Source organism: Rhinolophus sinicus, linkage group LG16 (genome assembly GCF_036562045.2).
Source record: "Rhinolophus sinicus isolate RSC01 linkage group LG16, ASM3656204v1, whole genome shotgun sequence".
Classification (NCBI taxonomy): domain Eukaryota; kingdom Metazoa; phylum Chordata; class Mammalia; order Chiroptera; family Rhinolophidae; genus Rhinolophus; species Rhinolophus sinicus.
Genome location: NC_133765.1, coordinates 1,004,956 through 1,019,576, shown reverse-complemented (window position 1 = coordinate 1,019,576; position 14,621 = coordinate 1,004,956). Strand labels below are relative to the sequence as shown.

General features: G+C 41.4%; 1 protein-coding gene across 3 annotated transcripts in view; it reads right to left on the bottom strand.

Annotated features, from left to right (window-relative positions):
* LOC109438846 (tubulin-specific chaperone cofactor E-like protein) overlaps window positions 1–14,621 on the bottom strand; it is a 179,170-nt gene that overhangs the window by 74,849 nt on the left and 89,700 nt on the right. The window contains exons 1-4 of one of the 3 annotated variants that reach the window (XM_074321530.1): window positions 9,474–10,106; window positions 6,776–6,840; window positions 3,115–3,248; window positions 393–680 (exon numbers count right to left, since the gene is read on the bottom strand). In XM_074321530.1, the coding sequence (XP_074177631.1) occupies window positions 393–680; window positions 3,115–3,248; window positions 6,776–6,839 (486 nt within the window). In that variant the 5' untranslated portion in view covers window position 6,840; window positions 9,474–10,106. Of the gene's footprint in view, window positions 1–392; window positions 681–3,114; window positions 3,249–6,775; window positions 6,841–8,076; window positions 8,584–9,473; window positions 10,107–14,621 lie in introns of those variants that run through there. The other 2 variants (XM_074321531.1, XM_074321534.1) reach the window with 2 other exon arrangements.

Sequence of the window (14,621 nt, the reverse complement as noted above, 5' to 3'; positions counted from 1 at the left end):
AAGAGGCATTTGTGCCTCTGGCAAGAAAAGAGGACCTTTGGGCTCCTACTGGGTCCTTAATCACGTGACTTGGATCAGGTCTCAGTGCCTTAATCCCTCTCCTGCGAAACAGATGCTACCTACTGCAAGGAAGTTGTAGCAGGGTTCTTTTCACACAGTTGTAATGATTCAGGATAGGGATGACACATCTTCTGAAATATTACAGCTGACTGGACTGATTAGGTATGATAACTTCCCCCGTTTCCTGGAAAGGGGGTGGCAAGACTCATTAGTATAACTCAAGGAAACGGACATTCCTCAGTTCTGACAACTACACTCCTTCACAGTAGTGAAGATGGACAAGAATTAAACGTCAGGATATGAAGTGGAAAACGGAAAATTTGAATTATTACAGGTGTGGTGCTGCTCCCTCCATAAAACGTGACTTCCTCCCATGTCACAATGAAAACCCAAGTGGCAGAGAAGGTTGCCATGTCTTTGAAGTACTTCCTGATGTCCTTGGTGGCTCTTTTCAAGATGACAGGGTCCATGGTCTCTCTGTAATAGATCTCGCCTCGAATTCCATTGTGCACATCTGCCCAAAATGGGGCAATGAAGGCCCTCCCATCCGTCAAGGGAAAGGATTCCGGTGTGAACTGGCTCACTAGCACATTGAAGGAGACAACTCCATTGTTATTGACCTGCAAATATAAGAAAGGTTTTGCACAGTGGATCTGAAACCATGACAGCTTCAGAGTCCTAAACCAAGACAGATGCTCACCTAAATCATATGAACAGAAACAACTTTTAAACCACTGAACTAGAACTCCTAAACATTCATCATCTAGGAGGTTTGTTTACTTCTAGACAAACTCATTGGTTTTCTTTCACTTTCAATTTGTGATAAACTTCATTTCTTATTAATAATCCATCTCATTTGCATGTTCTCTATCCTATCTCTATTTACGTTTATCTAATACTACCCAGTTGTGTGTGTATTGGGCCAGGCAAGGGGTAATGTGGGCAATAAAGAAGATCCAGAGGCACAGATATAAAACAGACAGGAAAAAAAAAACAACACAAAAAAAACATGAAAGCAGAAAGTTAAACCTAAAAATTGAGGAGCTGTATATTAGACCTCGATTCCTATGACATGACAAGAGATGAGTGTCAGAAAAAGAAAAATCAAATACTCCATCTTCAAACTCAGACGTCAGGATAAGCTATACCCTGCTCTAGATGAAACATTTAAAGGACTTTTACTGACTGTCACAACCACTCTGACTATCTTATGGTGATTTCTTCATGATTTGCAAATGTCTTAGCAAACTCGTTAAATTATTAAACCTACCTGCAAATAACAAGCCATTATGTATACTCAGTTGACACAGGACCTGTAAACAATTTTGCCTCTGCCTGCATCTGCAGCTCTATGCATTCTGTTTGCTGTGTTTATACCAATTAGTAATATTATGGACATTAACAAGGACCCAGGTCCCAGAGGTAAGTTATCAGTACCTGAGCCAATATTTGTCAATTTGTTTTGGAAGCAAGGGTGTGGAGTTTGGGAAGGAAGCTGGAGAGCCAGCTACAAGGACAGTAAGAATCTATTGTCTGCAAGTAATAGCAGACAAGCCAGAGGCTTGTAAAAAACTGCACTACTAAAAGTGCTAGAAACTCTTGGGAACAATTTGCCGTCAAATAAGTCTGTCCCAAATTAAGGTCCCTCCTTTTGCAAGGACAGGAATTATTCAGACTCCATGTCACATAGCACAATAGAGGAGAAAGGAGCTTAACTAAATACATTTGTTCTAGCTGTCTGTCTGTAAGACTAAGGCTTCCAGAATGAAAGTCCTGCATTTCTCTCTCATCTCCAAAATCAGGTCAACACATTCTGAAATTTACAATCAGCTATGACGACCTAAGGAAGCTCTACTGTGAGTAGAGAATAAAAGGCATTTCAGGATGCAGAGCAATGTGTTTGCTAGGGAATAATGGGTGTAATTAAAACACAGAGACTAGCAGAGGAAGCTGGTGATGGCTCAGTTGCGTTTTGATTATATTCTATAGTTAAGATCAGTCATTCTCAAACTTCAAGAACGTCAGAATCACCTGGAGGGCTAGTTAAAACACAGATTACTGAGTTTCCCTCCAAGAGTTTCTGATTCAGTAGGTCTGGGGTGGGACCTGAGAAGCGACATTTCTAACAAGTGCCCCGGTTATTCTGATGCTACATGTTCAAAAACCACTGGTTAGGTAATGGAAGAGGGAACTACTTTCTAATGTGTGTCAGCCCAGAGCTATAAATCAGCAGTTGGGGAAGACAGAGGTCCCAGATTCCCAGATGGCCAGAGGTATAGGTGTTTGGAGTTTCATTTCTTCCCCCAGGGCAGAACACACAATAGAAAAGGATGTGATATAATCTACATATGTTGCACCCAATCTTGTAAGGTCAAAGACAGAAACAGGTTTAGTTGCTCTGCACCTTCTTCCAATGTGCAGCAGTCGCACTAGCAGCAAACCCAGTAACCCAAAAATAATAATAACAATAATAACCTGAGAATGCAGGTGCCCAGAAGAATTGTGACAGCAAATGGCACCATTTCTTTATGCAGCTATGACAACGGGACTCTATGGAATGTCTCAGACCCAATGAGGGTGGCCAATTCTGCAAACAACTTTTATACAGTAGTTGGTTACCCCTCTACCATGCTTTAACTCTGCTTCAAATTGGTAGGAAGCCTAAGAACAACAGATGCCTAAACTATTTATATCCCCATAGGGGAAAGAAAAATGATATTGCTCTTATCGTGGTTCATTGTATCTTTTTATCTTGTTGAGTAGCAGAAATAATGTTCATGGCATGGGGCCTCTGTTTCACTTCTGTGTCTAATCACCCACAAAAGCAATTTATTGCCCTGTATACTCCTTTACAATGAATATTAGCCAGTAAATGCACCCTTGACTTTCTTAATCATAAAACCTATGAGTTCATGGTATCTCAGAACCTGTCATTTGGGCTGCCAATAAATCCTCCATTCCTGGAGCCCTGGAAGAAGGTATTTTAAATGTTTTCCTTAATGACAAACAAAGGGGAAAGCCACAAAGCAACAGCTGGGCTAGTTCTCCACTTACATAGACAGTGCGGTAAGGAACGCCAAAGAAGAAAATGGGGATGGCCAACTTAATCTCAGATGAGCTTCCGTCGTCTACTTTAGGGGTTTTGGTGTCGTTCTGCCAAAATGGATACATGAGCTCCCTGGGCTGAACTGTCAAGAGAGATGGTGGTTAGATAGATGACAGATTCCTCTTCCATTAGGCAAGCTACTTCCCTCCCACCCACTGAAGCCAGCTTCTTTCAGTAAGTCTTGCAAACTACATGCAAGTCAGACTCCCTTTTCATTTATTCTAAACCTAAGCTATACACAGCGCACGATCTCCTGCCTCTGGAAGGGAGAGAATGGGAGTGATGCTATTTCTCCGCAGGAGAAATAACTTCATGCATCATTTCTAAGCTTCCCTACATGTTAGAGAGCGCAATAGTTAAAACTAGCTGGAAGCTGTGAAATCAACCCTGCCGGTTGCTCTCAGAGCATTCAAAGATGGCTGCTAGGTCTGGCATGGCTTAGATGGCTTGATCCTTGATCAGAAGGCAACGTACAGAGAAGGTGGCTTGTGCTATGAAGCTCCTTTCTAGCTCAAGAACTGTACTATCATGTCTTTTCCTGAAAGGCGTCCTTCCCTCTTGCTGTATAATCGGAGAAGATACCAGATCCCAGAAGGAAAGAAACAACAGTTGGAACTGGGACAAAAGTAGGAGGAGAGGGTTTGTAGTAACTAGCCCATGAATGAGCTTGATTGAGCTCCAGCCCTGTGAGAAGGCTCTCTGCCCAGTTCCTGTTTACAAAAGACAGCAGGGGATCCTCTGGGGCGAGGGAGGTTGGGCCCTGGGAACTCTTTGAAGAGGAGGCTCAGGACTCTTACTCATTATCCTGATCAAAAAATGGGGCAATGAAGGCCCTGATCAAAGGTGGGAGTCAATATACAAGGTACCTTCATATAAATAACTGTGTCACCACCTCTCCCGGCAACCTGGCTTATTTCTCCTCCAAACTCATGCAAGGTGTGTCCAGTTTAGCGAGAAAAATTAGACAATTTCCCAAAGGTCTACATAATTGATGATCAGGTCCAATGGTATCTATGAAATAATCTACATTTGAGGCTGCCTCTGTCCTCTCTCTGTTGAATGAAAATAGAACAACAGAACATTTTCTTTTCTTTCATTTAAAAAAATGGTTTGTTAGGGCCGGCCCGGTGGCTCAGGCGGTTGGAGCTCCATGCTCCTAACTCCAAAGGCTGCTGGTTCGATTCCCACATGGGCCAGTGGGCTCTCAACCACAAGGTTGCTGGTTCAACTCCTCGAGTCCTGCAAGGGATGGTGGGCTGCATCCCCTGCAACTAGCAACAGCAACTGGACCTGGAGCTGAGCTGCGCCCTCCACAACTAAGACTGAAAGGACAACAACTTGAAGCTGAACGGCACGCTCCACAACTAAGATTGAAAGGACAACAACTTGACTTGGAAAAAAGTCCTGGAAGTACACACTGTTCCCTAATAAAGTCCTGTTCCCCTTCCCCAATAAAATCTTTTTTAAAAAAAATGGTTTGTTAGTTTTCAGGGGCAGTGGCAAAACCATTTGGGGCTTCTGCCCACAGTTCTTGGTTGCAGAAATCAAGATGCTAATACCCCATTCTCAGGTCAGCGGCCCTCTCTTTGGGAAAGCCCCTGCTCTGTGTGATGGAGCTGACAGGCTGCTGGGCACCTTGGCAAGGACTGCCCTGCTCCTTTGGGAGCCTTTTAGTAAGAGATAACAGCTCATGTAAGAGAGTGCAGAGTAACCAGAAAGCACAACAGCGTCAGGCCAAGTGCCAGCTTCTCCCCTTCTGGAGCAAGGAACAAGAGGTGATCTGCCTGGACAGAGAGCTAATCTGTTTGCGAGGAGTAACATCAGAGGGAAGCAGGGAAAAGTAGCCTGGTCATTACTGGATAAACATTGTTCCCCAATCCCCAGAAGTCTCTGGGAAGCCAAGCAAATTTGAGCCTTTAGGAGGTGCTGTAGCTAGTTTAATCACAGGAGCACTCAGCCGACTGCTTTATTTAACGTCACAATCGATAGGCAAAATGGGCTTCTCTGACATTCATGTTCACACAGAAGTAACAAATTCCAAATTCCTAGAAGGTAGGAATTAAAAAAAAAATCTCTATAATCCCTATTGTAGCATTATACACAGGTACTTATACTTGAAAAGTGAACTTTCTCAAATTAATAATAAATCAAATTATGTCATGGATTTATTCTTCATGGGGAACTATTTAGGAGTGAAGCCCAAGTGTGAGTAAAGGCTCATATTCACACTGAATTGTAATCATTTTAATGGAAAGATTAATTGGTATTTTGGGCAGCGTTGGCCAATCTGCCTAGGAAATGAAAAATCCATACCACTCACGGAGGAGACAGAAAACTATTGTCGTGAAGACTGCCCGTAACTTCCCTCTCTGCTCCAAAGGGGAGGAAAATGTGCAAGGTTTTTCTCTTCATGAGAGATCTTAACTAGTTCATGATTTTGAACAGGAAAGAATGGACAGTTATAACTTTTCAATTTTAAGAAGAATACAAATAATAAAGATATTTAATATTATAAATACTTAACAAATACTTGTTGAATGAAAACAATGGTGCTTAACAAAAGGGAATAGGTTAAAATTGCAATAATTTTCACCTTGGAAGCCATTAATATTATAAAAATATAACTCATTAACAGCATGACCTAGTCAACACCAGCAGAGTTAATAAAAGAAAGACTATTCTTATCCATGCTAGCTTTAGGCTGGGAATTTCACAAGAAACATAACTGTGCTCCCAGGACTTTGTTTTTTGGGTTTTTTTCACCAGACAAAATGTACTTTCTCAGAGCAGGAGGAGGAGATTGGAGTCAATGGGACTCTTGCATTATTGTGGGGTTTCACACTATAGTTTGTATGCTACAACTATTTAAATTTACCCAACCCTAGAAAAATGTTAGGGCTACACATGCCTTATAGATCTGTTCACTCAGGACTTATAATCAAGTGCCAGGTGAACTAAACAAATAAATAAACAAAATAAAAGATGCTTTAGAATTAGCCATAAAAGTTTCAAATCTATGTAGACTTTCCCACCTTTCTTTTCTAAAATCCAAAAACAGTAGAATGAAGTGTATATGGCTTCTCACCTACCCCAGGGAATGCTACCGAGAGAAAAAGAAGGAATTGTTAAAGGGAATCATTTTATTTTACTGGCAGTTTTAGGTTTTTGGCCATTGTAAAAGGCCACTGACACAAAAGTCACCAATATCAATGCCATCGGAACATCTTGATTTTGGCTAAAACAAATGTATTCTATAAAGTCTGTGCCACAAGTTAAATGCCTTAATGGGAATTAATCCTTAGGTTTGGGCTGTACACATACCTACTCTCTATGCTTCTAATGAAAATAATTCGCATTGTCTTAAGACCCACTCCATTAACATAGGTCAACAGGGGAAACAAATAGCATCCACAGTTAAATAAGAAACAGTATTAAATAAACATTATTCAAGGTTAATGCATTTTGTCCTTGACAACGAAATTTAATTTACATTTTTCCTTGTTGTATCTGTAGACACATGTACACCTGCCAAAACAATTATGGTTGCAACAAAAGTGTCTCTTTATAAGCATGCTAATCAAGAGCTTTATGGAATTCTGTAGTACTCACCTTGGTGCCGTACAAGTGCGAAGATGAAAGAGACCCAAACTCTAAGTAATGATGAATAATTCATCCTGGAATTTTAAAAAGAAAAAGAAAAAAAAAATCCCCAGCTTGCCAGAGTAAATAGAACACCAGGTGTGTTTGGTGGCAAATCCCAAGACATCATAACGATCATAGAACAAATTCACATAACATCAACAGTTCTCAGTCAAGTTGAAATTCCTCGAATGCTGTCAGGTCCTCCTAAGTTCAACACTTCATGAAAAAATTAGACTCTGGCATAGAAGCCAGTTTGGAAGTGTAATGAGATCATTCACATTATCAGGAAATTATATAGAATCAATGAGAGCAGCAATGAGTAAAGGAAAGGCATCTAGTCTGCAGCTACTAAAGCACTGAAAAATAGGACCGGGTTCTAAAGATCCAGGTCCTGGGTTGTGTCTCTAGGACAGAAACTCATCCTCTGTGAGACCTGGCTCTCCTGATTTTCACAACAGCTTTCAATCTTGTTCGAGTAAAAGTCAATTAAAACACAATGCGTTGCTACTGGTAGGAAAATTTAGTTTGTCATCACCTTCTCTATAGTATGGAGCCGATCCAACGTTTTGAAGTACTGACCAGATTCACCCGTACTACAGAAGACTCTGTCCACTGACTCTCCATAGTGAAATAAATGATAGGTACATTAGTAATAAAAAAGAACCATGCCGGGGTTGCTCCTTGGAATTACAATAAAAATGGAACCCAGCACACAAGCAAGTAATTTGTTCCAGCAAATTAATTAAAGAAAACAAGAAGTGAACTTGTTTTCATTTTAGTACAATCAGTTGAACCGGCTGCTTTACTCTCCGTTAGCAGCATGAACAGTCTATGCTGCTCGGTCAAGCTGAGATGCAAACACATATACGAGCTCTAAGTTATACATACACCTGCATAAGAACTAAGTGCATGGGTAGACCATGAAGTTTGCTTTCGACAGTATTCTTATGCACAAAAATCATCCTCTTAGGATAGTTGAAGCTATCCTAATTCTTCAGCCAAAATTTCAAGGAAAAAAATCAGTGACTCTACCCTATTAGAGTTTTATTGTAAATCTTCAATTGTCAAGCATACACACTGAAACTCAAGCACATAATAAATATTAGTCAGCTTTGCTGAAAATGGTGCTAAGACTTTTGCAGAGATCACACAGCTTTAGCAGAGGTAGATGCTGTGTGCGTTTAAGACTTGAGCCCTTAGGGAAACAGTTCAGAGAGCAATAAGGAGGATTCATTTAAATATTCGTATTTATGAAAAATGTCACTAACCTGTTCTGTAGAGACTGGAGGAATTGAGTCAGAAATATTAAGCCAAATCTTGGTAAACCAGGAAAAAATTAGGCAAAACAAGAATTCATGTCAGTTCTCCCCCACTTGCTGCCAATTATTTCTGATTCCTGAAATGATGTCTGAATCCCCTACTCTTAAAACCAAAAATTCAGTTAGTCCTGCGCTAGACTCAGATAAGTGTTGAGTTGCAATCAAGTTTTTTTCTATTGATTAAGGAAAAGTAAATCTAAAGATCAGTTTCAGGATTGCGTAGAGAGGTTCTTTTCCTGAAAAACTAGACCTTTTTTTCCCCCCCTTAAAAAAAAAAAAGTAGATTCAGATGGAAATGTCAGGTACTTGGAGCTGAAACCTTGAGCTTTTTTGATCGGAATCGCTTTGCACTGAAAAACACAAAAGAAAACCCCCCTTCTACCTTTGTACCCAAAAAAAAAGGCAACTGTATAATGTTACAGAATTAGCATCCACTAGCATGGGATTAAAACTCCGAACAAAGCTGCTGCCTCCAACATTTAAATGAAGTTGGTTTTCTACTAAAGCCTTTTTTTGTTTCTCTGGTTTTGAACAGTTGCCACAGATAGACTCTACTCTGTTTTTTCACAGGTGTGCATGAAGTATTTAAAGAAACTTTCTTAAACTTTTCTAGGTTTTATTCCTTCCCTTTCCTCTCTGATCCACCGCTGTGCAGCATGATAGTCCCGGGTACTTTCTAGCAAAACTGAAGGAGGTAACCAGGGCGGGACATGATCTTTCACGAGGGAAAATCCAAACCCCACTCTGGAAACCTCCATGGGTGCCCAGTGAGGGTCCTCAAAGGGAGAGGAGGGAGACAGTCCCCTCCTGACAAAAATTTGCAGTAAGTAAATAATTTGAAAGGTACTGTAAACAAGGGAATAAGGTGTTAAAGTTGGATGAGGAATGAGAAAATTGGCTAAGGCATAAAACTAAGTTTACTATTCAAAATATTTAGAGTGCAATTTGTTAAAACATTTCAACGTAGCAGGAAAAAACTCTCTAAATCAATGGGAAATTTAAAATTACTCCAAATTTGTCTCAGACCAGAGATGTAAATGCCAACAGCACACACACACAAAAACAAACCAAAAAAAAACAAAAACACCCATAATTCCAGCAAGGTGTCCAAAAATGGACTAGTGTGTTTGGGGAACTAATGTTTTAGTCTAAATTATTTAATATTTTTTCCAAAACCCTGTGATAATTCAGTACATTTTGCACACTAAGTTTACTTTCCCACTAGTATTATGAATCCTCCATATATATTTACTCACAGATGTTGAATAACTAAAAGGCACATATTTATGTGACAGAAAATCTCATTTTTGAATGCTTAATCAAAATAAAATTAAACCCAGACTCACCTAGAAAAGCATTCTCCTTGACCAATCTTTATTAAGCTTTTAGTCCAGTATTCAGTCTAAATGTCTTGCAGAATAGTTGGCTCTACTTAAAAAACTGCTAGTGGCATAATAATTGCTTTGGTCTTCTTTCTTCATGCACTCAAGGGTATTTATATCTCAGCCCTTTGACCCATATTAAATGCTTCATCCTTCTTGAGGCAGGACTGCTACTGAGATGAATGCCATCTGGGCATAACCAGATACACAAGATGGTGGCGTAAATGAATCAGAATGAACTTGAGAATCTGGGTACAAGGAGTGCCAGGTACTTGGGGACAGACTGGTCTGATTTATCGCTGGCTGGGCTGGGAAGCCAATCAGTGAGTATGTATGTCAGGTGTGTACTCAATGATTACAGATGGAGAAATGACCAAAATTTCTCTTTTTTTGCTCTTTTTATCTTTTTTTTTTAGGTTATAGTTTTAAAATGTATTTTGCAGTTATAGTTGACATGCAACATTAATTTCAGGTGTACACCATGGTGATTAGACATTTATATAATTTGTGAAGTGATCACCCGAAAAGTCTAGTACCCATCTGGCACCATACATAGTTATTATAATATTATTGACTCTATTCCCTATGCTGTACCTTACATCCCCATGACTATTTTATAACAACCAATTTGTGCTTCTTAATCCCTTCAACTATTCCCCCCCACCCGCAATCACTCTCTCATCTGGTGACCATCAGTTTGTTTTTTGTATCTATGAGTTTGGACAAAACTCTTTATGCTATGCTGGCAGGAGAAGTTATTTGCTGATGATGTAAAGTGAGCAAAGATTTCTGACAAGATTTAGAACAAAGGTGGCGTTGAGAGTGGCTTGAAGCTAGTAACCCAAGTTATTTGTACGTTATAAAGATGGCACAGAATGAGGCTGCTTTTTAGGCAGGAGGAAAGATACCTGAAACAAATAAACACTGTATCATTCCCTAGAAACAGTAGAATGGGCCTTATATGCTGATTGGTTTTGTTTTGTGTTGTTTTCTTAAGGTTCTTACACCTTTTCTGTGAAAGAGAGAGTCAGATTTGAGCTCATTTGAAACAATGCAGTGAGAAGTGTAGCGGGCCAACAGCCTCCAGCTGTTAAGACTTCCTTCAGGCTCAGCCTCAGCATTGGAGCCAAGGGCACACCCTTCTTGGGATGAGGGGGCGGGCAGCCAGTGACTGGGCAAGTGTCGGGAAAACGGCCTAACACTTCCCACTCAAACCAGGACCCCTCTAATAGGCAGTGATTGCTCTGGAGAGCGTAGTTGAGCTGACAAAAACTGTGTCAAGTGCTCAACTGAGGCAGCTATTATGCCAAAATCAGGGCCTGGTTGGGAAATCCTTATATACGTATATATAATGTATTATGTATATAATTTTATATGTATGGGATTTATTATATATATGAAGGTCTGACAATTAAGTTCGTGACCTTGTTGCAACGATGTTGCTAACCTTTTTTGATATCAGAAGGATTATTCATTATGAATTTGTATCAACTGGACAAACAATTAACCAAGTTTACTATTTGGAAGTGCTGAAAAGGCTGCTTGAAAAAGTAGACGATCTGAACTTTTCGCCATTAATTCATGGCTCTTGCATCACGACAATGCACCAGCTCACACGGCACTGTCTGTGAGGGAGTTTTAGCCAGTAAACAAATAACTGTATTGGAACACCCTCACTACTCTCCTGATCTGGCCCCCAATGACTTCTTTCTTTACGCAAAGATAAGGAAATATTGAAAGGAAGACATTTTGATGACATTCAGGACATCAAGGGTAATGTGACGAGAGCTCTTATGGCCATTCCAGAAAAAGAGTTCCAAAATTGCTTTGAAGGGTGGACTGGGCACTGATCTTGGTGCATAGCTTCCCAAGGGGAGTACTTCGAAGGTGACCGCAGTGATATTCAGCAATGAGGTATGTAGCACTTTTACTAGGATAAGTTAGCAAACTTAATTGTCCAATCTCGTATACACATGTACATACGTACGTGTGTGTATGTGTGAGAGAGAGGAGAGAGAGAGAGAGAGAGATTGAGAGAGAGAGATTGAGAGAGAGAGAGAGAGAGAGAGAGAGAGAGAGAGAGAGAGAGAGAGAGAATCATCTGGGTAGTTGTCCCCAGAGATTTTGACTCTCTAGATTTCTGAAGACTTCTGAGCCCTCAGATATGCCCCATTCCACCTAATTTAGAGCTAAAATTTCTGCCAGCAAAGGAAGACAAGAGAGAGGACTTTTCCCTCATAAGGCAACAGTTGACCCCCTATCCAACCCCCTTCAGAAGCTGCTCCCATCTCCTTTCTGAACTGTTAGGCTTATAACCAGGGCTAAGATGCAGCATAACCCAGGCCAGGGATATGCTGGGCCTGGTGAGGGAGGAAAGGGGCTATACCCCAAAGGAGCTGTAGCCTAGCCAGCACATACTGGCACAGAAAGCAGGGAAGGGGTACCCATGGGATTGAATTGTGAGGCTGCTCAATTAAGGAGAATGGGCCAGAACACAGACTAAGGGAAGGTCTGTTGACTTGCAGCTCTCTCTAGGGATATAGCTTTTAACTGGCAAGGACCCCAGGGGATGGTGCAAACTCCCTGCTAGGGCAGCTTCTAAAAGTCTGGAAATAAGTGATAGCCCACATGGAATAAGGTTGAAACACCTGAATTACTGTGACAGATGGCATAAGAGGGGACATAAAAAAGGCTCAGGGAAGTGAACGTGCTACATCAGATATGTGAGTCTGGAAGACCTACCTGGTGATCATGTTCTGTGGGAAGGTCTGTATCATCCACCAAAGTCAGCAGGAATATGCTGGTCAGAGAAGCACCAACATCACTGAGAAGCTCAGTCTTGGCTTCCCTCTGCAGGCCAGCACTGATGCCAGGAGCTTGACTACAGAACTTGCCTGTCTGATAGCAATGGACATGTGATGGGCTCCTGAAGTAGTAGAGACCAGATGGCAGCACTCTACTACTGTGTGAAGCCAGGAGTCATACTCTTCAGAATGACCGACAGATGAGACTGGTAACCAAGGGGGCCTGATCCATAGAGAGTTATGGAGATGATTGACAAAGCCTGGCATCGAAGGGGCAAAGTAGATGGGGAGCCACCCAGGGTATTGCCTACGACAGTATACAAGTATAATAAAGAAGAGCAAGAATTTGTGAGCAAGAGGCCAAAGGCAGTTGCCCCGATAAAAAATCTTGAGCCCTTGCTCAGTTTGTGAATCTGAGTCAGTTTTCCAATCTGGCATCCATAGACTGAAAAGGTAACCAGGTCCCCAAAGGGAAGAACCCTGCAACACCACATCAAGTATGTTCAGTAATGATTCTTCCAGTCGTCCCCCAAAAGACCTATGGCCATTTACTTGAGTGACTGTAGACTGAGGGAAAGGAAATGCCTGGACATTTTGAGAACTGGGGCAAAACTATAATTGGACAAGGGATTTGAGTTAACATTGATACCCAAAGACTCTGATAGAATGGGAACGTACAGGGCCCAGGGAATAAAAGGAATCCTGGCCAAGTCAAGCTGACAGTGGGCCCACAGGAGCTGCAGGCCCACCTGAATATCATTTTTTAAGTCCCAATCTATAATTGGGATAGACGCATTTAGCACATTGGGTCCTTGGTTTGCGGCTATCACTCTAGCCAAGGTAGTAAATATAAGAGTATTGCATCCCTGGGTCAGGGGAAAATGGTAAAGAGCAGGAATGGGGACTCTATTATTAATCTCCATTAAATTGGCCATGATGGGTCCTGAAAAATTACTCGATTACCACAAATTCGGCCAATTTGCAGCTGCTGTACTAACATAGTATCTTTACTAGAGCCATTTAACTTGGCTTCAGATACATGTGTGTCCATTCATTTGGCAAATACATTTTTCCTATCTGAATCGGGAACAAGCAGCAGAAATAGTTCACATTTCAATAGGACAGCAATATACATTTATAATTTTACCCCAGGGCTGAGATCTGGACCCTCTGGATTCCACAGAACATCACCTTGATTCATTATGTTGATAATATCAAGCTGATTGGGCATGATGAGTAAGAGGTGGCTAGCAGGCTGGGGGCCTTGGTAAGACACTGTTCCAAAAGGTAGGAGATAAATCCTTCAAAGATTCAGACCTAGTACTTCAGTCAAGTTTTTAGGAATCCAGTCATCAGGGACATGCTAGGACCTCTCCTTCAAAGTGAAAAACAAATTGCTGCTTCTTACAATCTCTCTACAAAGAAATTTATCCTTCTTTGTAGATTTCTTTGGGTTCTACAGGCCACACATTCCATACCTACGAAATCTGCTCCAGCCCATATTCCAGGTGATATAGAATTGATCCAGCTTTGACTTGGGCTGAGAGCATGAAAGAACTTCATAGTAGCTCAAGTCGAAATGCAAGCAACCCTGCCGCTTGGGTCATATGTTCAGTAGGCCCTTTGTTGTTGAAGGGTGGAAAAAGATGAAATGTGCAGTTTGTTACAAACCTCCATGGGAAAACCACAACACAGGCCCCTGGAGTTCTGGAACAAGGTGATGCCATCTGCAGAAAAGAACAGCACACCTCCTGAAAATCAGCTCATGTGCAACCAAGCCCTGTAATAGAAAATTTGACCAAGATACAAGTGACCAGGTGTTCAGAAATTCCCGTCATGAACTGGGCCTTATTGGGCCTATCAAATCAAAAAGTCAGGTGGGCTCAGTAGCAATCTATCATAAGATGGAAATGGGGACTGGCAATGAGCAAACCACCTGATTATGTAGCCCAGACTCCACGTCACCTTACACAGTTCTACCAGTATTCCCACCCCCAACCCAGATTACATATGGCTGAGTGTGTGTGTGGGGTGCACATGACAAAGAGGAGAAACAACCTTGGCATATGGATGGTTCAGCTTGGTGTGCGTGTGTGTACGCCTAAAGCAGTGGTGGCTGTATTCCAGCCTCTCTCAGGGGTGGCCTTGAAAGACAATGATAAGGAAACATCTTCCCAATGAGTGGAGCTTTTGGGCAATATATCTTGTCATGCACTTTGTGGCAAAGGAGAAGTGTTCTGAGGTTAGAACATGTACAAACTCCTAGGCAGTTGTGGGGACAGAGCCCCAGAAAGCAGTTTCCAGGCTC